The following is a 25,215-nucleotide window of genomic DNA, read 5'->3' as shown; positions in this document are numbered from 1 at the left end:
TTAACACAGTGAGTAAAGAGCAGTATGTGATAAAAATGCTAAATCTAGGGAAAATTCAGAACTGGGAGACAAGGACTGTGCAATGCACTCCACATTGCCGAGGAGGTAAAACATACTTTGCAGGGCACTGATGGACTAAACGAAAGAAAATGTCTGGTCAGAGGGAACAAAGGAATGTGCTGGAGCATCCAGGGAGGATGCAGTGCAGTCCACGCCGGCTGGAATGCATCTCCTGAGGAGGCTGAAATTCCTTCCACCTTCTCCCTCCTCCTTTTTTCTGTTTTCAACCCTATCTGCCAAGAAAAGGACAAAAGCTTTATTATGCCTGAATTCTGGCCACAAGCAAAAGTACCTAAAAGGTGCTTCAGAGCATTTAGTACAGGAGCGTGTGCTATTTCTGCAGGGACGTGGCAAGCTTTCTGAGCAACTTTTGCCATCATCCACAAATTGCATATTCCTTCTGTGTTACTGTTTTCTTGGCTTGCACCTCTGCGCTTCCTTTGAAGCCATAAGCTGCAGAGCTGACACTGTACCAGGAATTTCAAACAAATTCTGATAGTCCTTTTGGGGAGGAAACATCAGGTGTTCATTACTGATTTTGTTACTTTATTGTGATTGGTGCTGTGTATCATCGTAAGTGGGGCTTTTTATGGGTGGTGCTGCACAAAGTCCGAGGAAGGTAGCATACTTTCTTAAGAAACTTTAAAACGTTTTTAAAAGTAGAGCAAGTAGATGGCAGAGAAGTACTTTTTTTTTTTTTATAATAGGTATACACACAAGAAGGGTGACCTGTGAACAGAGCACAGGACTGATGAAGACAAAGAGCTGGTTGTGGGAAAATGGGCAAGCTGAGGCTGGCCTCAGTGGCACGGTGAAGGACACAGAAGCCACATGAAAAGAAAAATGAAGATGATTAGGATGAGAAAGGACGATGTATCCCCTAAAGGCGTGGACAAGATGCTTTAACTCAATTCAGTGGGAAAAGGAGAGGCTGTTGGAGAAATTCAAAGGAACATGGTACTGATATGCCAGAGGGCAAAGTCAGAAACTTTTTATAAATAAGGGAAAAAGCAATGTTATATGTGCCTGAAATTACTGATTTGTCATGTTCTCTACATACCTCATAGGACTGACATACACATTGCTTGATATTTGCAACCGGAACATACTGCTTTTTATATGCAATGTTCTTATTTTGGTTGATTTCCTTAAAAGACTGCACTCTCTCATAGCGATTTTTCTGTTTAACCTCAGTAAATTCTACACTTGAGGTTTCGGTCTCTTATCTCACCTGTCTTTCAGATGCTTCAGCATTTAAAGTCCCTGCTGTACTGTAGAGGTTTACTGTCACAAGAAGCAGCCAAGGTCCTGTGCCAAGGTGTAGCCAGCTTCTTCTTAAAGATGATAGCTGCCTTTAACTGCTTTCCTGGGTGGAAGGGAAAGCCTTAGCAATCCACAGGTGGTGAAACCACTTGGATGTAAATTATACAGGCTGTCCATCAAGCTTCACAAGCCAATAGCTGGTTCACAGTTGAATGAACCCAGTGTCTAAGAGATTTAAATTCTGAGCATACAGCAATAAAACCTCAGATGTCTATGCAAAATTCATTGAAGGCCGAGCACGGCATCATTGCTGGCCTGACATCCCTGCGTATGTGGAAAACCAGAAGGAGGGAAAATTGGTGCTATGTTAATACCACCCAAATATACACAATGAAGTCAGACTAAAAGCAATGAAATTACAGCCGCTCCTCATGAGCTGACGGGACCATTTTCCTTAACCAGTGACCTTCAATTATAGAGTAGCAAGCAAATTAGTAGAGACAAAAAAGAAAAACCTGTTAGCCAGAAAATCTTACTGGCTAAAGCTTGTCTTGTTTCAGTTCCAGTTTCCGTAGCTTTCCGTAAAGTATGTGCTGTCTCTTTTGGAGTACTGGTGTTAACTGGAAATGTTGATTCTGAGAACAATGAATTCCTTCTTATCAGATGGCTGGGGTTTATGACTGAGTTTTTCAGAACACCTTGAAGCTTTCTGAATGCTTGAAGGGTCTGAATCATTGCAAGAATCCTCCTGATGCCACAGAGATCAAGTTAGGAAGAAATTCAAGGCCAAAAAAGACCAGGGCAGGAATGACTAAATGAAAGCACCATTTCTCAGTTCCCAGCCCTCCAGCATTCCTTATGCTCATGGTTGTGTGCCTGTAGGTCAGAGTGACTGTGAAGAAGGCTAGGATGCAAATTTACAGTGCAGCATTTTGGTGTCCCCCAGATAGATGTACAGGGCTTACTCGCAGCTACAGCCATCTGAAAGTAAGGAGTCTGACCCTACTTGGTTCAGGTTGTTTACACAACCTGAAAAATTCACAAATCCGGATGAGTGATGTGGTACGAGGGAGTAGAGAAGATAATGTTATCTGCAAGCTAAGGATGTCCACATAGGGAACCAGCACTTTTCAGATTCATGAGCTGACTTAATTCCCTAAGTAGGCAAGCCCGAACAGCAAAGAATATATGGCCTTCTTCACTTCGAAGCTGGAGGAGATGTTTGTATTGAATTGTTTATGGCTGGTAGCTTTATACATTCTGTGACTCTAATTTTTCAGTTCCTGCATTGCAACCTTCAAATCCTGTAATCCAAATCAAGTTCTGTTTTGATAGGACAAGCTCCATCTTTCCTTCTCTGGATACACGTTTTGACAAGTGAGGTTTTTCTGTTGGTATATTAGCACCTTATATCTGCCTCAGATTTACAAAATGAGCCAAAGTCTCAATAAAAAAAAAAATGAGGCAAAACCATTTACAAGATAAAACAAGCCACACAGTTAAAACAAAGATAACCACTTAGGTATAAGTTTTCTTTTGACAACATTATGAGCTAAATACCTTTTCTTTTCCTTCAGTATATGTTGGCATGAAATATTTTCTTCAGGGTTTCTGAGTTATGTGAGAAAAAAAGGGATGGGGAATTATCTGAAGGGGGTTTTCACCTACTTTGGTAAAATCTGAAACACACTTTCCTGCTACCTGCACTACTACACCATCCACAGATTATTAGGTTTCCTTAAGCCTTTTCAAAGGTTTCCCAGGATAGTTCAGGTCATCAGCTCTTAAGATTTAAACAGACTAATTTCTAAGGGACTGCTGTAACAGCATGGTAGAATGCCAGATTGTTTCCTTTTGGCAGCTACTAATATGTTTGCTTTCAGAGGCAATCGATCTTTTTGAGATCCCTCTTCCCCTTAGTTTGACAGAAATCTGTTAATGACGACGAAGCTCTGAGTGTTCTCTAAATGCAACATGTGGTGAACTTTGAGTCCCAAGCCTGAAGCCACAGTCTTCCCACTGTTTGTTGCTTGGGCTCAATAAACATCACACTGATATATTGAGATGACTCAGCTACGCAGCCTTCACCTGGCAGCACCAATTCACTGGTCTGGACTTGTGAGTTTTTCCAGATAGCAGACAGGCTATTTGAAAGAGCAAAGCCATTTATAGACCTGGTGATTATAATGATGCATGGGAACAAAAATAGATTTATAACAATCATAACATCCAGGACAGCAATACAAATAGTGAGGATAAAAACCAGGGAAAGATAAATACTTGTCTGGAAATATGACTACTTCTGAATCAATAAGCTGATGTCCTACCAAAAGCACATCATTACAGATTGAAAGCAATGTGGTATCAGTAACTTTCAGTCTGCTCAATGAAAGTGGTCCTTTTTCTCCAGCAGTTTTGAGTACCGTTACAAGTTGCAATGAACCACTTCTGTTAACTAGAGAGCTGTTTCTGTATCACTTTTAACTAATTATCTTTAAAACAAGCCGATCATATTCCTGTAACATGGAATGGACTACTTAATGCCCATATTCACCACTTCAGGTTTGTTAGTAAAAGAAGAAATCCTGATTTTTATTTGGTTTCATTTCTTATTACATCTTGTAAACTATGTTACGGACAATGAATATTTACAGGGACTTAAGTTTTAAAAAACAATTTCAGGCTATGTTCCTCCCCTATTATGACATGTAGTCACAAACGTGGTTCTTTTAAACACTGCTGAGAACAGCTTGGTTGTAGCATGGACAAGAGTTTATTACAGGGTTTACTGCCTTGTCCTATGATTCCATGCTCTGCAAAGCACATCTTAACTAATTCCCAAAGGCAAAGTGGCAACGCTGTAAAGCACTTGTGAAAACATCCAAACTGTAGTTTAAACCTTGTTAAAGTGCAGTTCTTCTCTGAAAAGTGACACTAAAAATGGCAGTGTGGGATCCTTTATTTATTGTCTATTTGTGATTTCCAGATCAAACATGCTAAGTACAACTATGTAGTTCCCTCCTAACATCCACAGCCAGCTCCGCAGGCTCCAGAGATATTAGATAGATAGTTGAAACTTTCATGTTCATGTATCATTAAGATGATGATCTCCTTAGCATCTGTCCAAAACTGCTGTTCTCATTAAACAGATAGACCTTGGCCCTCTTCCATTTAGCCGAATGAGCTTGAGGAGGATCTGTTTTCCTCTCATTAACCTGTGTCAGTTTTTTTCATTGCTTCGGGGAGTAAAATGTCTTTTCATGCAGGTCAGCAAATCTAACTCTGAACACAAATATACACAAAACAGATGTGTTGAAGAAGATATCACTTCTTAACCATAGACACATTCTCAGCTAAAGAATTTTAATGGGTTTTTAATTTGTCTTCTGGTCTGTTTCATGGAATAAAATATTTTAATGTCTAGAAAATTCTGATATGAACAATATTCTCTATACACATTAACCTGTTTAAGCATAGGCTTATGAGCTATGTTTTTATTTCTCTAGGGAGCCAGATGTTGTGTATTTATGGCTGGCATCAGCAATGAGAAGACACAGACCAATCCAAAGCCCATTGTAATTCAGTTCAATTAACCACGAGGAGCTTGCTATGAGTTTGGCGCTTTTCTTTCTGCTGCATCTGAGGAGGAATCAATCAGCCTCACCCACCTCCCAGAGGCCTCTGAGAGATACTGGAGCTCTTGGCACCACTGTTCCTGTATCTGGGCAGTATGTTCATAAATACATCTAAGAATAGATGATAAAGTACTAAAAGGCTCTGAAAAGATTACAGGAACAGTTACAGCATCCATTCAAGGTACAATAGTAATTGAGTGGTGACTACTACCCAATAGATGCTGGCAACACTCCCTCAGGTGGTGGGGTTTCCGTGTCAGTTTTGACACCACCTGTTACAAAGAACTCATCACTAATTCAAGTGTATTGAATTTTTATCATCCTGACAAGTGTAATCAGCATCTATTTCAATCTTGGGCTATGCTTGATGGGTGTTCAAATGGTTACAGATGTGTAAGGAGGAATGTGTGAGGCTGTCCTTGAAGACGATGGTTTCCTGACTTAGCGTAACAAAATTTTTGTGAAACAATACACAGGCTTTTTCCACCTCACTATTCTGCCAATTCCACACAACCTTGTGACTCCAAGGGGCAAAACTGCACAACCCAGAGCCAACGTGGGCCCCAGATTTCAAATGCTCGAGAGCTGGAATATCCAGAGCTGAGGTTTTGGTCTGGCCTGTGAAAAAGGAGAGAAAACCATCTGTGAAAACTGGAGGCACATCTGGGTTTGGCATCTACCCCAGGATCCCACAGCCTCCCATAATCACTTTCTGAATATCTGCAGGTTGGGAGAAGAAAACCTTTCTCTGCACCTTTGCTTGGGAAGCCGTGCTCAGTTCTGCGCCTGGTACACACAAGCTCTCTGGAAGCCCTCTGAGAAATCCAGGGAGGCCAGATGAGCAGGGTTTAACCCTTACGGCTTTTAAAAAAAAATGTCCTTTTCTAACTAAAAGCACCTCAGGGCAAGTGGGGAAAGGAGAAACAGGATCCTTAGTGGGGCCTCTCCTGCAGACAAGGGCTTGTTGAAAACATGAAGTCTGCCCTTTTTTCAGACACTGAATGTCACTGGAGAATCACAACGGCAGGTGCAAAAGCCCCGTATCATTCCCGCAGGTCTCTCCTCCTCGCAAAGCCCCTCAGACTGGTGCTGGCCAGTGGGTGGTCCAGGCAGCCGGACATCCATCATGTCGCCCAGGCCTGCCTTGGCAGGCGGCAAGGGCAAGGGAGCCATTCCTTGCATTCCTGTCTCTGCAAGGAAGGGAAATCAGCGGGGATCCTCCATCCCCTCAACCTCCCCCTCCCTGGCCTTTGCTTCCCAGCCAGCCCCGCTCCTGGAAACCCCTGGGGAGCCGAGCTGAAAGGAGGCTTCTTGCTCCCTGGGAAATGGCAGCCCCCGTGTGCTGGAGGACCCTGCGAGCAGGCAGCCATGCTGCCGCAGGGTCCTGGGGCTCAGCCTCCAGCAGTGACTTTAACTGTGACTGTCACCTGTAACCCTGGGGTGCTGAGGGACCCGCTGTCGTCCCTGGGGCACGGGTCTCCCCTCCAAGCCAGCTGCTCAGGGGAGAGGAGGGAAGGACAGACAGTCAGACAGACACAGTCCCATTAAACCCTCCCCTGGCCAGCCCCTGACACTCCCTCCTGCATTTTCCAGTCAGTGGTTACAGCACTCAAAGGGTTCCATTAAGTCATCAAGTTTTACAGGTTCCTTAAAAAAAAAAAAAAAGGGAGGGGGAGAGAGAGTGCGCGAGAGAAAAGTTTGGTCATGGTAGGGAATGAGTGATCAAAGCCGAGCCAAAGCTTCCTGTTACACCGGGACTATATATATATCGTGTCTTTAATGTTGGGGGATGCAAGCAGGCTGCTAGGAGACTGGAGCGGGAGCTGACTCTCTGCCTGATTTCCCAGCTCGCTGAGGTTTCTTCCACCGACCACAATGAACAAGTTCCTGTGCTGCACGCTTGTGGTAAGTCCCTTCAGAGAGGCACAGAGGCTTTAAGATGCATTACAGCTTCAGAGATCAGGCCATAAAGACATACAGCTTTTCTTCTGGGTTTTTTTTGTTTGGTTGTTTTTTTTTTGTTTGGGGTTTTTTTGCCTTCTCTCCGTCTTCTTGGTAAACTCTTCTTGTTTCATCGCGCCGAGCTTTCCTGTGAGGTTTGGAGTGGGATGGACACGTCCAGCTCCAGGGAGGCAGCTGGGATTTTCATCCCGTTCTTAAGGTAGTGGCATGATTTGCTTTCCTTTTGCCTTTTTTTCCTATCTTCCCCTCTCCTTTTGTAAGGCTTCATCGTACCAGGCTGACATGAAACACTGTATCTAAGAATGAATTTAGAAACTGTAGGCTGGGATGTTTGGTTTTGATTTACAAAAGCTCCATCCCTGCCTGTCTCTGTAATCTCTGCTGCAGCGGCACTGGTTGGTGTCTCAGATACCAGGCTGGCTTTGTTACCCGGGAAAACCACCATGAACTCCAGAAAAAAGCACAAGTGTGTGGTGCTTGTTTTGGCTTAGAAAATTCAGCTTCATGTGCAAGAAAGTGATGAGTTAGTATCTGTGTCAGTAGCTATTACAGAAAAAGTTGTGTTATAAAATCCGGTATAAGCCCCTGCTTTGATAAATTTTTGTTTACTTGATGATTTAGCAAGATACTTCCAGATGCAAATGTAGAGATGTTAGCAGTGCAGTAAATGTTTCAAAAAGTCATTTAATCCATTTAGCCGTATGGAATTGTAAATGATGTCAGATTAATTAAAACCTGCATACAGACAGATATTGTGTTAACATCCAGTTGGAGGCTATTCATCTTCTGGATAAGAAAACATTAAAAGAAAAACATTAAAAAATAATATCCAGAACAGGCTGTTATGCATGCCTGCGCAGTAAGTTGTTCGTGGGCTGTTTTGGTGAGTACAGTGGCATTAATGTTGTGGCAGAGCATTAGAACTGAGATCCATTTATTTTGAAAGCTCTTTATAAATGCAATGAGATTTCCAGGATCCGATGAGTAATGCATGTTTACTACTCTCTGTAGAACTTTCTGAAAGAGCTTTTTGAGAAACAAACCCAAAGTAATTAATGGTGCAAGGGAAGCAAAAATTGTCAGGCTCGTGGTCAGCAAATCGAAATGCAGGAGAACTTTTTCATCTCATGTGTGATCTTGTGCCTTCTTTATCTATATGAAAGCATGGGAAGTTAACCTGGGAATTTCACCAACAGCCCGTTATCAGCTTGGCTTCGTACCAGTGGCTGTCATAAAATAATCACATCAGTATTTTGATTTTGATTAAATGTAATGTGCCTGTTCCTGATCTCCCATAAAGCAACAGTGTTTGGTGAAGTTCTGCATAATCCTCTGGCAGATGATTCTTGGAGCTGAAATACATCAGTGTCAGGAGTACAAAACAGAGGGCTTCATCATTCCACTCTTTTTAAAAATTTCTATTATTTAAAAGCAATTAAAGTTATTGTGAAGTACTGTCAGTGACGTTTCAGTACTGTCAGATGTGCTAGAGCTCAGAAAAGCAGTTTTAGTACCTGTTTTATAAGAACACTTGTAGGAGGCATCACAGCAGTTCAAAGCTGCATGCGTTTGGCTCACATAGCTTAAACCAAGTTTGAAGACACCACAGCCAAAAAAGACTCTTTGGACATGATGTACTTTTGGCCTTGGCCTCTTTGCTAAGGTTTCAGAAGGGGACCTGCTGTGGTGGTGCATGCATGTACGTGTTGTTTGCTGGAACACTAAAAGTGCTTGTGAACAGACAAGCGTTATGAAATCAGACTGGATTGAAAGAAATTCCCCAGAGCTGGATCTCGTTACTTGTCACGTAACTATCTTGACCCTTAAACTTGACCTTTCTCTATTTTGGATCTCTGGGCGCATGTGACATGCTTTTTCTGGCCTGCCTGCTGGGTTTGCTGTGTGTAGGCAGCAGTGGCTTTGCAGCCCATGAGGGTAGGAGTTATCTTTCTGTCTGACTTACTTTCTGTCTGTCTGCATGTGTGCTGGTTAAAAATAAAACACCAAGGTTACTAGAAGAATTTTTAAAAGATATTGTCACAATTTAAGCAACTCTCACTGTTCAAATCTCATAGAAACTTTCAATTTTGTTCCTTCTGTATTTAACCTCTATGCTAGTAGATTTACTACTCTGACAGGCTTTCTGGAGAAAAACACCTGTTTGCACATAATACTGGACATACTGTGTCTCTAGCTAGGTGGTCAGCTGTCAGTCATTCTGCTCTGTGCAAAGGCAGACTGTAGTCATGATGGCAGCATCCCAGGTTTGGGTTATCTCTAAACCTTGCTGTGACTCTGGCGAATAATGTTAAAAAATCCGAGTTAAGCATAAGATGCATCTTCTGGTGAGCAGTTGATTAGTCTTTTCTGCTTTCTTCCTCCACAAGCTTCCAGGCAAATGTAACTCCCATAAACAAAGACTGTCAATTTAGCACTTCTTTGATAAGATGCAAAACTGCTCTTCAGTTGAATGTCAATTTGCCTACTGCTGAAAATGAAATTTTAGACCCTTAAATTGCTTTATGAGCCCTGAAATGCTTTGTGAGTGGCAACAAATTGTGCCTCACAAAGTCTCTAAATGATTTGAATTGTTGACATACTGCTTTACTGACAGAAATGGAGACAGTGGTTGATATCCTCCATTTTGAATACAGGTGGATCAGGAGAGTCACTAGTTATATTCCTTATCTAAAAGAGCAACCTCCACTTTATAAAGCATCTTGCACACAGAAGTAGGTCCTGTTATGTCCAAAGTGAGTGGATTGCATTGGAGTAGTTGGCAGAACGGTGGAACAGCTTCATAACCTAACTCCAACCAGCGAAAATGATTTGATTTTAGCATTCGTTGTGTTCTTGATGCTCAGCTGCCGTCTACCGAAAGGTGCTTGGTCCAGGCTGTGCTCTAAGTGAGCCTGCAGCAGCTGACAGCACAGGCAGTGCTGCACAGCTCAAAGAGGTTAAATTCGGTGATTGCATGGGGCCCTCCAGAACAGCAGGGTGAGGAGGATGAGACTTGAGGATCTTCCAGACGGATGGGAGTCACTTCTCCCTAGATGACAAATACTTTACAATGGTTATCTGCAATAGAGCCATGGATCTGATCCAGCATGACACTGTTGTGTACTGGATCTAGAGATACCATTTTGATTTGAGAAACTATTGATTAGGAGTGCCTCATTAATATCATTCAGAGCTATATTTTTGTCACTGGTATTTCTCTGGGGTCTGTGCATGATTTGAGTGAGGCATTCTGCCTAACGTCTGAGGGTAAGTGAAGGCCTCCCACCTTAGCTTTGTCCAAATACTTTGTGCAGAAAGCAAAGTAGCAGCATTGTGAGGTTTTATGTTGAACCCAATGCAAACACTAGAAGCAATCTGACAGATGCCTGGGATGATTATTTATCACGCAGGAAAATATGCTTCAGAATAGTTGTGGAATGCAAAACAGAAACAGATTTATCTTTCTCAGCAAATTAAACATTCTCCTTTGGTCTACAATCCAAAACCACAAAGCCAAGCTATATAATAATATTTTCATATACTGAAAAGCCACTTTCTTTTCTCTCACAAAGCAGTGATTTAAGGGGATGATGCTTGAAGGATTTTTGCTTTATGTGCTTTGTCTTCCAGTTCATTTTAATTCAACAAGGAAAAGCAAGCAGCTCTTTGCTTTACATTCAAAGATGAAAGAAAAGGGCGTGTACATCTTTCATGCCCAAGATCTGAAATGAAATTTTACAATCACATTATTTCTTTTTCAAAAGCATCTTCTAAGGGCTCAAATAAATGCACTGCACAGGCCTTTTATGTTAGCATTGTATGCTGACATAAAGACAGTATGGAAGAATATAGCTTCAGGCCTATTGTGTTGAGTGACACAATCAAATAATTGCTTTTAACCTTGGGTCACTCATTTTGACTAAGTTCTCAGTATTTATGCGCATGACACTGACTTACACTAGACTTGTATTTCAGTATTTACAGCTCATCCCAATTCCTCACACAGAGACAGCCATCTTGAGAGGTACCCTGGATTTGGCCGAGGGAGATGGATGAGGAGTGAGTTTTTCAGTCCTTTCAGAACTGACTTCATGACACTAGATCTGAATTTCACCCAACAGGTTGATAGCTGTAGTTAATGATACTAGATTTTGGTTTGGTTTTGTTTTGTTGTAATTATTTTGTTACTGATAGCATTTCATACTCATAGAACAAAAAAACTTCCCAACCTTTGGGATTGTTTTTTTAAATTGAGCCTTGCATTTCACAACCCCTAGGAAAACCATTTGCAATTGAATGCACTCAGAATCAGACTAACAATCAACGAACAAGATGTTGAGTAGCATTGGCTTCCATTGGTGTTGGGATTTGCAAGATTTGCTTAGGGTTTAAAGCTGAAAGAAACTGCCTAGATCTTCTCAGTCTGCTCCCCATCTCTTCCAGGAAACCAAATGGCACATTTGCTTTCAGAAATGCATTGAGAGCTATATTTAAACTACTTGGGTTTCTTGCACTTGCTTCTGAGTAAAAGGCTGTTCCCAAACTCCCTCTGACGAGATAATCCCCTTTTCATTTGCCAGCATTATCCTTTAATGGAGAAAGTTCTTCTCTCTCCATGTGTTCACTGTCTGTCTGTACTGAATCTATAGGTACTGTTTTGACTTGTAAAGCTATTGAACAAGTCAAGAGCCTTTTCAAGACGAAGCTCTCCATTTCCTTCTGAACTTTCTCTATACCTCTTACAGGCTGAATTAACCTTTCCTGAACAAAGATGAACAGAATTTTACGCAATCTTCTGAAGGACAAATCCATTACTTTGGCCAAGTGTAGCACTGAGGCTCCAGCTTTCGTTTCTCAATGGCTAAAGGGTGAACATGCTCATTGCCACTATTTTAATTCCAGTAAATTGAAGCCAGACTCCTAGTTCCTTCCTCCTTTCAAACTGGAACATGCTGCCTTCTCTAGCAAGAGCAAAACAGGCCAGTGCTAGTATGATTATAGGAGAACTGCTTTCTGTGACGCTTTTGGGAAGACCAATGTTCACAACTAGTAAGTTCTGATCATGGCATTTTCATGTGCCCAAATAGTATTTCTTACAACAGGGATTCATGTGTTTAGTACATATCTCACCTTTAAATACGAGCATCCTGGTCAATCAGAGGTTTTATGTGGCTGAGAATCTGCTACCAAGTTTTTCATAGCATAGTTTAGCAGGAGAAATATCAGGAATGACATAAAATGCATTTAATTACCATTTAAATTTGATTCGAGAACATGCTTTTGAACGGCCTCTCCTCATCATCCTTATTTACTGTATTTATTTTGCACATCAGAGCAGACTTGGAGTGCACAAAGTGGATTTACAAAAGTAAACTGGACTGATGAAAGTAAATCCTGAGACGGACTCCAGAGATGCACCAGATGTACTGTAACCATTAATGCATGCTCAGTCCACGAAAGCAGACTGAAGTTAGTCCAAAATATCTCCTCTGAATCACACATTATGTGGATGTCAAGTGCTCAGCACCATCTGTTTTGCTCTACAAATCTGCTGTAACAGGTGATCCAACTTGCTAATGTAAGCACAAATTCAGTGTGCCTTAGGCCAAGAGAAAGGACAATTTAGTGATGTTGTGCTCTAGCTTAATTTGTGAGCTGGGAGACAAAAAGAGTCTTTTCGTTCTATTTACGTCAAGTTGATGCAGTAAAACTAGTAAAAATCATACATAATTACCTTCCACCATTCTTCCTGCATTTCTGCAAAACTGAAAATTATACTGCTTTTACTTTGGCACTTGACGTAGGCTCAAAGATAACTTCTGATTTTCAGGTTTCATATTAATATTCAGAATACTCATGTGTGCTAGGTGTATTCATTCTCTAAGTATTATTAAGTCACCTATAGTAGTGTTATGAAGAAGTGTAGTATTGGGGATTGCAGTCTAGAAAGGCACTTAACAACATACTAATGGCTGTACTGGGTCTAAGAAAAAATTAATCCAGAAAAAAAGCCCCATATGCTCTCTGTGGCATGGGTTGATAACTGATGCATAGAAGAGATAGAAGAAAAAGGCAGAAAAATAGTGATATTTTTCCAAAACACTCCTTCAGACTCAAGCAATTTGTGGTTTGGGATTTCCTGATCTAAAGGTGATGTTTATGTTTAATAGCTGTTTGTTAGAATTTTCCTCCATTACTGTGTTCAGTTGCATGTTGGACTCAACCATTTACAATGTCCTGTGGCAAGGAGTTGCACAACTCACTGTACTGATAGGATCATGGTAGTCAAACAGTAATAGTAACGGTAATCTAGCTCTATGTTGAAAATGACGTGTAAAATGTTCTGGTAAAATGCTGAGATATTGATTACGTTTATAGTTTGACTGAATAGTCTTCTGTCATAATTGTTTACTAAATAAGGGACTTGGATCCTGCGTACATATGACTCAGCCGCTGATCAATGGATTACTGCAGCTGCACAATGTGTGTTTCTGGGAAAGAAGGGAAGACAGGTGCGATGTGTTTTTCTTTTTAAAAAAAACAAGGAAAAATCAAATACAAAGACTGATTGTCCATCTAGTGATGCTGATTTATTAATTCTATTATTATGGTTATTTGCTATGCTCATTTAGATTAATAGTATTCTGGTTGCCATTAATAGTTCATAGATATTGGTACTTCCCAAGGCAAAACTTTGCATAGTCTCACACACATATTATTCAAGTATCTTTTTGCTTAATTTTTAAAATCAGTTCCTCTCCAACTGTGTCAAATTGTTTTCAGGTTTTTGTTGCCTTACTTCACATACCTGTATGTTCTTCAGGAAGCAAATGCCTCCATTTTTCCCTACAAAACCCCGTGCTTCTACACCCTGTTTGTTGAATTTGAATTATTTTTAATCCTGAATCATCCCCTGCAGCAAAACTTCTCACATGCCTCATATATGATTTCCACTGTAAATGGTTGAGTAAGGAAAGTAGAGAAATTTTTTTTGTTCTTGCTCCTGCATGTTGCAGAAGGGAGTTGAGCAGTCAGGAAATGGCCCACCTAACCATTCAGCACCCGAAAATGTGTCACCAAGGGCAGAGGCATGACCCAGAGGAGCAGATTCTGCTGCAGTGACAGCTTGGGATTTGTTGTGAGCCATGCGTCGCAGAGAAGGAAAACTGGTGTTTCTGCATGAGGATGTGCTCCCCACATGTCCAGTTGCTGTCCCTAATCATTGTCAGTGTTAGATTTTCATCATTGGGTATTGTCCTGAGTTTCCACAGGCATCTGCATGAAATCTGGGTTGATGCTTGTCTTTGCAGCATCTGTGCCTCATGTTGCAGTCCGTTATGTTCTGCGAAGAGAATGCGTGTGTCCATGCAAGTCTTGGACTCTGGGATGCTGTATTATCTATTGCTGAATAAAAAAAAAAAAACATATAAGAAAACCTGACTGTTCATATCAACAATTAATGGGATTATCAGGACTTCCTTATTACTAGAATAAGGTAGCTGTAGATTTAACAAGGGTTGGTTCATTTTTCATCAATGGAAAGCCATTCACTATTAAAAAATGTGCTGCAGCCTCTTGTTAAATAGGTAACATGAAACAGATCCAGTCATTTAAGAAAAATGGAGTGGTACCTCAAACTTCAATGAGTAATAAGGAATTTCTCACAGTGGAAGAGATTGTGCATTGAGATCACAAGAAAAAGTGGGATCTCCAGCTGTAGAAATCACAAGGGACAAGTTACAGGGCTTAGTCAAGGGTAACTAGAAGAGGCTGTGGGGAACATCTATACTATCTGCTTTTCATTCTCCAGCCTGTCAAAGTACAGCTGTGTAAAAAGTGGATTCATAGGCAGGAAACAGGAGAATGCACTGAAGAATATTTTCTTAAGCAGTAAGAGTTCCTAATTTAGGCACCTAATGTTACTTGGTGCAAACGCTGTGACTTGTGTCAATGCAGGTGAATGATTAAATTGTCCTTTCCAGCCTCGACAGGACTGTCACTCAAGAAGTGCCATGCTGTGGCAGAAGAGAGGCCCTTAGGTAAAGCCTCTTTAGGGAATATGAGTCTGGACGAACAAGAAGAGTTAATTCCACTTACAATTTGGAGACATCTGCATTGGAAAAAGAGGAAAATATCTTCTTGCAATTGAACTGGCAACTCTGTATTAGCTGACTGGGATTAAAATAGCAACAAAGACAAGTCAGTTGGATCTATAATTTGCAGGGATACATAGAAAAAATCTTCATTCAGAGCCAATTTACTTCTTCTTTATAAAACGTAACAATTTTAGAAGAGAAGTGGCACATTGATCACGAAGTGCTGGGACAGAGCCAGTTTCTCAGTGAGAAGAGCAAGCTGACAGTGGACTCTCTGGGGCTCGGAGTGGTACATAAGGAGCAAACCTGAGAGTTATTTTTTTGATAGGATGCTGGAAACACAGAACCAAATTTTCAGTTACAAGATCAAAACAAGGCGGTATGGAGGTTGTTTCTGCAGAAGGGCAGGGTTGTCTCAGATGGCTAGATCCCAAATAACAGAATCACAGAATGGCTTGGGTTGGAAAGGACCTTTAAAGTTCATCCAGTCCACGCCCCTGCAAGGAGCAGGGACATCTTCAACTCAATCAGCTTGCTTAGACCCTCATCCAACATGGCCTTGAATGTTTCCAGGGATGGGGACTCACACCAGCAGAGCGGACTGTTGTAGGAAGCAGGACTGTAGTGGTCATGACGTGTGCTGGTACTGAACCAGGCCCTCACAGCAGTCTTAAGCCTGTAGTTTTAGACAGGAAGTGAAAGAATTAGCCTGGCCTATTCCAGTTCATGCAATAAAGTCCTTAATGTACCCTTCATAAACTGCAGCATTCTCTACTTCTGTCTGAAGCTGCATCTTCATACTTGATGTAGGTAGCACTTTTTATCCCCAAAGCTGCTGCATTTCAGTGCAAGATTAAATGGAAGGCATTAAAAAGTAACCTATATTGTTCTAGCAGTTCGTTGCCAATAAAAACATTGTAAGGTGTCTGCAGTACTGGTGCAGTATGCTGGTCAGATTTGTACGCTCAGGTACTTACCGTTTCTTTTGCACCTGAAGTACTTAAGAACAAGAAGAGTGCATAATGCCGGCCTTGCTGTGCATTGAGCGTGATGCCTGTGAAACTAATAGGCCGGGTTCTCTGGTGCCAGACATTAAAAGGTCATTGCCCAGTGATATTAAAAGGGTGTAAATGGGAGAAGAATAGGATTTACATCGCTGGAAGAACAAGGAAGTACTTATGTTGGGAAGATTTGCTGGCTAAGATCCTAACATTTTCCCATTTTAAGACAGACATGGGAGGGTCCGGAACCTGGCTAATATTTTATAGATTTCCACATAACTACATGATTAGACTCATAAACTCATTAAAGTGCAGCTGTCTTTGTGACCGTGGTGCTCCCCAGAACTAAAGCGAGCAATATTTTGTTTTCCTGTCGCTAGCTCTTGGACATTTCCGTGAAGTGGAGCATCCAGGACTCTCCCCCCAAGTACCCCCATTACGACCCAGGGACATCTCATCAGCTGCTGTGTGACCAGTGCCCTCCTGGGAGCTACGTAAAGCAGCACTGTACGGCTACCAGCCCGACGCAGTGTGCCCCGTGCCCGGATCAGTACTATGCCGAGGAGTGGAACAGCAACGATGAGTGCCAGTACTGCAGCGCCGTTTGCAAAGAGCTGCAGTATGTCAAGCAGGAGTGCAGCAGCACGCAGAACCGCGTCTGCGAGTGCGTCGAAGGCAGATACCTGGAGCTCGAGTTTTGTTTAAAGCACACGGAGTGTCCTCCCGGGTTCGGCGTTGCACAGCCAGGTACGTACCGCTTGTCAATACGCACAGATTTAATTAGAGCTCTGCCACACATCGACGAGTTGTGGCAGTTACAAGATTAGGAAAGAGGCTCATCCGGGTAAAATTACAGTACAGTAAATTGTAAAGCCAATTGAACCTGTTCCGAGCCGGCATCATTTGGACTGTAGCCAAAGGAACATTTCTCAGTGGAATACCCTGCTCCTACGGTAATGTATAACTTAATGGCAGTAGCAAATGTAGCAAATTGCACTCTAATGAGAAACATGATGGGTTGCCTCTTTTAAAGGAACATTATCTGGAATGTAGTATTTCTGCGTGTGATAAATAGTAATGTTTTTCATTTTGAAATCTGCTGTTTCAAGCAACTGTATATCTTGACAAACACCAGGAGGACTACGTTTGACACCAAGTGTATAATTATAACAATATTAATACAGCTCTAGCATCACAGCAATATGTGGTAATAATTAATTATCAGCATCCTGAGTGGAACTCTTAGGGTAACTGTTACTATTATCAAACAACCATTTTTTTGTCAAGCAGGCTGGCATTGTGCTGTAGGCCTGGTGGGGATACAGAGCGAAGTGGCACTTTTTAGTAGAGTGCATTCTTCATTTAAGACAACTTAAATTGTTAAACCAATAACAAGTTCTTCTCTCAAAACAAAATATATTATTTATCATTTGGCAAATATCATGGACTGGTTTAGTTGCAGTATTTAATACAGCCTGAAAGAATTGTAAACTGTCATTGTACCAGAGACTGATAACTGCCTGGAGAGGAGCACTGAGGAAGGGAATACAGAAGATCAAAGCGCCTCAGACACAAACTCGTAGGCAACCAATCTCCAGAGTACAGAATTACTTCCCTAGGAATTATGTATATACAGTGAGAAACATGAGGGCTGGCCTGTACATTTTAGAGCTATGCTGAATTACAGGCTGGGAGTCCCTCCTCACATTAGGAACATCTCATTGGAGAACAACTTTGATGTAAGGAGCAATGTTGCTGCTGTAGCTGCTCACTAGTCCCCAAGTAATTGGTTAACTAAGTAGTGTCCTGATGCCCTTGCCACTCTTAAGCATTTCTAGTGTCACCTACCACATTTCCATATTATAACCCTTCATTAACCTAAATCGTCACACCCAAGGGCTTGGGTTAATGAGGATCCACTGTACCTTGGCAGCCAGTCAAAAGGGCCCAGAAACAAAGTTCTCCGAAAGGCCATTTGGGAGATGAACAAAGAAGTATAAATCGCCTGAGCAACCAGCCTGCTGCGAGCACAGTGAAACTGTGGCAGACAAATTTGAATCCCTTGGTTCAAAATGAAACTTTGGAAGATAAATTGTCAAATCATGTAATTTATTGGAAGGTTGGTTTCCAAAAGACCATCAGAATGAACAGGCTAAACCCAAGCAGACCTCAAAAGAGGAATGAAATCATTGTAACTATAATTGCATCCCCCTGTGTCAACAGTCAGTTTTTGAGGTGAGGCATTGACTAAGAATTGAATAAGCATGGACGACACCATATTCCCAGTTTCTGCTATATGATAGCCATGAACTTTACATGATGTAAATTCAGGTGAAATAAAACCTAAGTACAGAAAAATACGCTTCCGCTGCCACACAGGGAGCTAGCATGGTCCAGTGTCCCATTCAAAGCTTAAAACATTAGAAATCGGTTTCCCCTCTGCCAGTGGCTCAGGATTACACTGGGCAGATCCCTTTACTTTGGTAGTCCCCTTTTGTGAGTGCAGATTAAGGTTTTATTTCTTAATGTGGCGGCTGGCCCTGTACATGGCAGAGTTTTTAGCAACAACACGCTGGGGAAGCAGTGCTGCTATGAGGCTGTGTTATCTCCCCGGCGGCGGCTGTCATTTCCCTGGGGAGAATGGGGGATTCCAGGCAAATTGGAGGGAGCGGCGGAAGGGTGGCTGGGCTGCGGCGGTTTGTGCCCTGAACAAGAGAAGACAGATAAGCAGCGAAGAAGAAGCTGGCAAAGCTGGGAGGTGGCTTTATGCTCAACCCTGAGAACACTGATGGATTACCCGTTTTATTTCCCTCGTGCACTGCAAAGGTTATATGAGAAGCTCTGAGAGGGACTCTCCTTTCTTCCCCGTCCTCGCTGCTGGAACACGTCAGCAGCGTGCCTGTAGCAGGGAAAGTTGCTAAAAATTCCAACTTCTCAGCAAAGCTAATTGCTGCCTGCTCAGGTGCAGGTCTTGGCTGGAGCTCTGTACAGCCCAGAGCAGCAGGCAGCGCGCATTGTGCAAGAAAACACCATGGCAGATGCTACTGCAGCGGCTTGGGTGCTGGCTGTGGAAAGCAGAGAATTTTGAGGCATTTGGCAATATACAGGGTCCCTGATTTTTCAGGTGCCCAACAACTAAAAACTTCTCCTTTGTTTTCACTTGTTGTCTGATGAAAGAAGTGCTAGGCTGGGTGTATGCAAGTATTCTTTATTTCATGGCTGGTTGAAGACTGGAGATTCATACTCTTTTTCTCTTAGGAAATGCCCAAAATAAATAAAATCTACTTAAAAGCTAACATTAAAATAAGCATCCACATGTAAATACTTCCAAAATACACTAGATGGAGGCATTTTCTTATTCAAATATAGTTTCCAGTTATTTCCAAATACTTTTAAATCATGCCTAAGTTCATGTTCAATAATGCTTATTAGATATTAGACTTCAGGCATTTGCTTAAATGTTGGCTGAACAAAGGTGAATTAGGAGTGAATATACAGCATTTATCGGTCCTGTTATTGTCCTGCCACTGGTGGTTACACTGTTTGCATTGTTTCAGATTTCATGCATTAATTTTCCTCCTCATTGTCAATGTGATAAACCATATATTGTCAGTCTATTGTTGTATCATATATTTAATTCTGAAGTAAAACTATGCCTTACAGAACACCAAGCAAACGTGTATATTAAATATTTTTGCTATATTGGACATTCTACTTTCTGTGCTTTAAATAATATTTAATTCAAGCCCAGAAAGAAGTTTGAAAATGTTACAGAAATTCTGTTTTCCTGTATAATTTAGTACTTGAGCAGGAAAAATACTTCTTAGGGGTTCTTTGGTTGATATTTATCTGGATTATATTTTTAACTAGAACTAAAGTAATCCATTAGTGTAAGGTTTTGGGCAGGTATCACAGAGCACAATTTAGAGCAGTTTCTTGTGCCATTTCATTATTTTACAAAATATTTGTACAGTTGAAGGATGAAGGTCAGACATCATGAAATGTCTGAATAGACTCAAGTAATTACTGATTTAAAGACATTACTTTACTAAATTACTGATTTAAGCAGTAATTACCAATTTTAAAGTGGATAATGAGTGTATGTAAGACTACAATCTACTGTATCAGTCTTTTAAAGAACCTTTTTTTAAAAAAAAAAAAAAGTTTTTTTTTCCCTAAATGTCATTCCTTTATAGATCAGAAATGTAAAAGTAGAAGCATGATAATTTTATGAAGAATATTTTCTTTTATTTCTGTATTTTTGGGGGTTTTCTTTGGTTTTTTTTTTCTGTTTTTTACAGTTGAGGCTATATGTAATTGGATGCATTGTTTTTCTGTTTCCACAGGTACCCCTGAGAGTGACACTGTATGTAAGAGATGTCCAGAAGGATTTTTCTCAAATGAAACATCATCCAAAGCAGCCTGTCTAAAGCATACAAACTGTAGTGCACTGGGTTTCAAAATAGCATTGAAGGGAAATGCAGTTCGTGACAATGTCTGTCAGGAAAATACAGATACCGCACCTCAGAAATGTGGAATAGGTATGCACCATTTTAAGGAAGAATGATCTGAAAAGTTACCTTTAATTATAGTTAACATGAATGTATCAGCATTTATGATAAAAATATCTAGCTTGTTAGCTATTCGCCTGCTACGGTGATTGCCATAGTAGAGTTTTAATTATTGTAGGTCAGATCTAATGGAACCCAAGCACAGAAAGCAACAGCATGATAAAGGCAACTTCTTAGTTTGTTCTTTAAACATTTTTTCTTATCATCCTTGCTGCTTGCTCTTTTTTTTTTTTCCAGAGACAAGCAGAGTACAGAGATTAGAACAATTGACATTCTTTCTCTTTCTCATTTCAGATGTAACGCTGTGCGAGGAGGCTATGTTCAGGTTTGCTGTTCCTACCCAGCTCACACCTAACTGGCTGAATATACTAGCAGATAGTTTGCCTGGGACAAAGGTTAGCACAGAAAATATTGAAAGGATTAAACAAAGGCACAGTTCTCAAGAGCAGACCTTCCAGCTTTTGAAATTATGGAAGCAGCAAAACAAAGAACAGGATACAGTCAAGAAGATCATTCAAGGTACCTTATTTGGATAGCATGTACATTAATATCGTGGTTTAACCCCAACTCAGCAGCTAAAATACCACACAGGCGCTCACTCCCCTCTCACCACACCCCCTACAGTGGGACAGGGAGGAGAACCAGTAAAGAAAAGAAGACAAAACCGGTGGGTTGAGATAGAAACTGTTTAAGAGAACAACAGAGGAAAAGAAAACAAAGATGGAAAACAAACAACACAACAACAACAACAAAAAACAATAACAGAAAATACTCAAGCACATAATTTACAGTACAATAGCTCACAGCAGATCCTAATGCTCAGTTCCCTCCTAAATAGCAGGAGGCTCTCTTCAGCACTCTCCTCACTTATATACTGGGCATGATGTCACATGGGATGGAATAGCCCTTTGACCAATTTGGGTAAAGTTACCCCAGCTGTTGGCTAATAAGTAAACATCCCAGCTGTGTCCCCCAGCCACAGGGGCCACCAGCTCCAGTTCCTCTCCCAGCTCAGATGAAAATTAACTCTATCCTAGCCAGAACCAGGACAATTAAAATCAACGTTCTAAATGGCATTTAAAAAAATTGCTTGGGATCAGATATCTCCTTGTGATGTGTTATGCTCTGAGGAGAACCGGCAGGGCTTGACTGAGATTTATTGATGCAATAAGCACAGTGAAGTCAAGGGGAAGCAGGAAGAGAATTCAGCTTCTCTTGATCAGTTGAGGACTGAATTCTTCACAGACATGTAGTCTGCTTGGGCACCTGTGTCGTGTCACATCCAAGATCCCCTTTTGAGACTGCACAACTGTCATGGTTTAACCCCAGCTGGCAACTAAATACCACACACCTGCTCGCTAACTCTGCTGCAGTGAGATGGGGAGAGAATTGGAGAGTAAAAGTGAGGAAACTTGTAGGTTGAGATAAAGGCAGTTTAATACGCGATAACGTAAACATGCCTCTATTATCAACACTTTCCAGCACAAATCCAAAACATAGCCCCACACAAGCAACTATGAAGAAAATTAACTCTATCCCAGCCAAAACCAGCACAACGTATGAAGAATTTTGGTCAAGTGGGGAAAATATTTCCCACTGTTACATCTGCACAGTGGCTGTTGAGGTTAGAGGGAGCTGGATGCCTGCCACTGAGAGTGCCATTTGTTTTCTATAAAGAGGAGATTGACAGCTTGGACTAGGACATATATTCACAGAACAGGGACGCATGGGAGTGAGGAATACACAGACAGGCTTTCCCCTCTTTTTCCCTTCCGGTACCTGTTTATCACGCCAATTCACAGCTTCGTTTGTGCTGAATCTGCCATGACAGGTGTCAAAGGTGAAATAGGGCTGCGATGTTAACACTGAGGTTTTTGTGAGAGTCAGGTCAACTCTTTCCATGTAAGCCCCCATCAACAACTGCCACATTCTAATGACCTTTTGTCCACTAGGAATAGATTTGAAAAATGCTGCAGAAATGTTTTTTTCTCCCTCTCCTTTTTAATATGTATGCTTATGTCAGACTGTGAAGTGTCTAGAATACTTCAAAAATGAAAATTACAGTTTGAGCAAAGCTTAGCTAGGCATTTCTGAAGAAAAGCAAATTTTTCATTCACTGGAATCAAATATTAGGAGTCCTATCACATGCAAAGAACATTTTACAAGACAGACAAAACAAGTGTATAGCAATAAATACTTGCTACTAAGTTGGTTTGTAATTTGGAGCTGTTTGTATTTACAAAGTTAATTAAATTGTTAAGTCCTTCTCATGCGCCTAAAAAAGAGCATTACTGGGAAAATTACTTGAAATAACATTAAAAAAGAAGGAATATTAACCTTGAAATTTGGAAGGTTTTTTGCAAGCCATAGTAAAGTTGTAATGCATCATACTTACCTCTCTTTTCTTTTTGCTTTCTATAGATATTGATCTTTGTGAAAACAGTGTCTTAAGGCATATTGGGCACCCGAATCTCACCTTTGAACATCTGAACACACTGATGGCAAGCTTACCAGGCAAGAAAGTGGGAAAAGAAGATATCGAGCGCACAATGAAACTATGTCAACCTACAGAGCAAGTTCTGAAGCTGCTCAATCTGTGGAGAATAAAGAATGGTGACCAAGACACCATGAAAGGTTTAATGTACGGACTCAAGCACTTGAAAACATACCACTTTCCAAAACCAGCCATCCAAAGTCTGAAGAAGGTGATCAAGGTTCTTCACAGATTTACGATGTATAGATTATACCAGAAACTCTTTTTAGAAATGATAGGGAACCAAGTTAAATCTGTGAAAGTAAGGTGTGTCTAATTCAAGATATTTTTCATTCTCCACTGACTATTTTTCCCTAATTACTGCCAGCAGTAATTAAACTGGAACGTCGTTTCCCTACATTATGTCTTACTATTTATAGAAATGCCTGACTGGAATAGCTCTAAGTCTTTTGCAGTGTTTTTGGAAGGTTTTTTTTTAATAAAATCACTTTTGTAAAAGCTATTAACCTGTTGATAACACTAAGAGCCTGATTCTGCATTTTTGCACATTCAGAGTTGAAAAGACCCACTATAGTCACTAGAAGAGAAAAGAATGCCGGACCAGGCTCTACTACAGTATTTGCTATTTATATTCTTCGAGGTATAAACATTTTTGTTGTACATATTTATTAAGTTAAATGGAATTTGTATGAGACTGAATTTTAGGAAGAGAAATGAAAAGCACGCTGTATATTTTCTAGGTAAACAAAAATGATCCCATATATTTTTCTGGCAAAATTTTGTAGCATGCTCTAAGAGTTATTAATTTCTTTACATTTTGTATTTAAAAAGTATTATTGCTTAGTTTTATTTGTATAAGTTGTGGTATCTTTTGGTAGGGATGTTTTAATTTATCCAATGATTTTGATTCAAATACGGTGAAAATACAGCATAAGTGACCTGAATATTTAAATATTCTGTGAGGAAGTGAATGTATCATATTTAAGAAGCTGGATTTTTACATAGAATTTCATAATCTTATTTTATAAAGCCATTAAATTTTTCAGTTCACTTTTTGACTGGTGTTTTACTCTTGACTGTGGAGTAGGGACTAATAACAAAGACAGACTATGTGGATTCCGCTGCTTATCTTGGGCTTGTCTCTCTGCTCCTCCCTGTCTGGTCTAGTAGGTAATATGTGAGCCAAGTAAATATTGACCAGCAATGGATTTTCATGGTCATTGCACAGGTGTAAAAGAAGGTAAAAAGTATTAAAGGTTCTCATTCAGAGTGTCCAGCGACAGCGATACACTCGATGACAACTCCATAGACGCATTTGGCCCAGCATCACTCTTGGCCCGGCGTCATTCTTGGAAGGCTCACAACCTTTGCCCTAACCACAGCTTGTAATTTCACGGAGGAAAGATGATGCACGGCCCTGATGGGCTTGGAAAGCCTCACATATTGCCACTATGTTTAAAGGAAGGGAGCACAGAGAGGTCACGTAAAAAAAAAAAAGAAGAATCATTTACCATTGCCCTCAGCTACAGAATGGGCACCTGCAAAGAGATGGGCCCCCAAAAAAGGGAACAGAGTGTATGAGTGTTCTTATCAGAAGCTCATGTGATTTTAAGGACCAGTAATCACTCACAGCTCAAGCCAAAGGCTTCGGTGGCTGCAGAGAGAGACTGTACTCTTGGATTTTTTCCTTAAACCATGCGAGCAGGGCTTGAGTATTCAACATATTCCTTTCCCTTGTGTAAAGGAAGGAAAAGCCATCAGCATTTAGCTTTGTATGACAAATATTCCTCTATTACAACTGAGACGATCTTAAGCAAAGAATGAGAAAGACATTCCTGGTAGATATGATAGGTGCTCATCAGAAGAGCTCTCCTTACCAAGAGTACACATGGGACATCCTGCCTTAAAATATTTGGGTTTCATTGTCACTGAATTCTCACATCACTTTTTGTACCAAAAGGAATAAACTTCCTTTTATATTTCACATCCTATATATTAGCATCTCATTTGTCAGTGTAGCTTAGAAATGGTGCTGAACACCAAAAAAAATCCTAGTTTTGTGTTGATTCATTTGAAATAATTTACATACTTTTACAACAGAAACTGTTTTTACATATAATTAAAAGGCTTAAA

At 40.7% G+C, this 25,215-nt stretch overlaps 1 protein-coding gene across 1 annotated transcript; it reads left to right on the top strand.

Annotated features, from left to right (window-relative positions):
* Positions 1-6,603: 6,603 nt before the first annotated feature.
* TNFRSF11B (TNF receptor superfamily member 11b) lies at positions 6,604-24,130 on the top strand. The gene is made up of 5 exons (XM_010117928.2): positions 6,604-6,863; positions 16,398-16,764; positions 20,364-20,558; positions 20,883-21,107; positions 23,010-24,130. The coding sequence occupies exons 1-5, from the start codon at positions 6,834-6,836 to the stop codon at positions 23,396-23,398; spliced, it is 1,206 nt and encodes a 401-aa protein (XP_010116230.1). The 5' UTR covers positions 6,604-6,833; the 3' UTR covers positions 23,399-24,130.
* Positions 24,131-25,215: the final 1,085 nt, after the last annotated feature.

The sequence above is a fragment of the Chlamydotis macqueenii genome, chromosome 2 (assembly GCF_036417535.1).
Source record: "Chlamydotis macqueenii isolate bChlMac1 chromosome 2, bChlMac1.mat, whole genome shotgun sequence".
In the NCBI taxonomy this organism is placed as follows: Eukaryota; Metazoa; Chordata; class Aves; order Otidiformes; family Otididae; genus Chlamydotis; species Chlamydotis macqueenii.
Note: the sequence above shows the minus strand (reverse complement) of the source record. Positions and strands in the feature narration are given on the sequence as shown.

What these genes read in the sequence shown, in the direction of transcription:
- TNFRSF11B (XM_010117928.2), top strand. Translation starts at nt 6,834, where the DNA reads ATGAACAAGTTCCTGTGCTGCACGCTTGTG. An exon ending in GTTCGGCGTTGCACAGCCAG is followed by an intron (nt 16,765 to 20,363) that starts GTACGTACCGCT and finishes CTGTTTCCACAG; the next exon opens with GTACCCCTGAGAGTGACACT. An exon ending in AGTCAAGAAGATCATTCAAG is followed by an intron (nt 21,108 to 23,009) that starts GTACCTTATTTG and finishes TGCTTTCTATAG; the next exon opens with ATATTGATCTTTGTGAAAAC.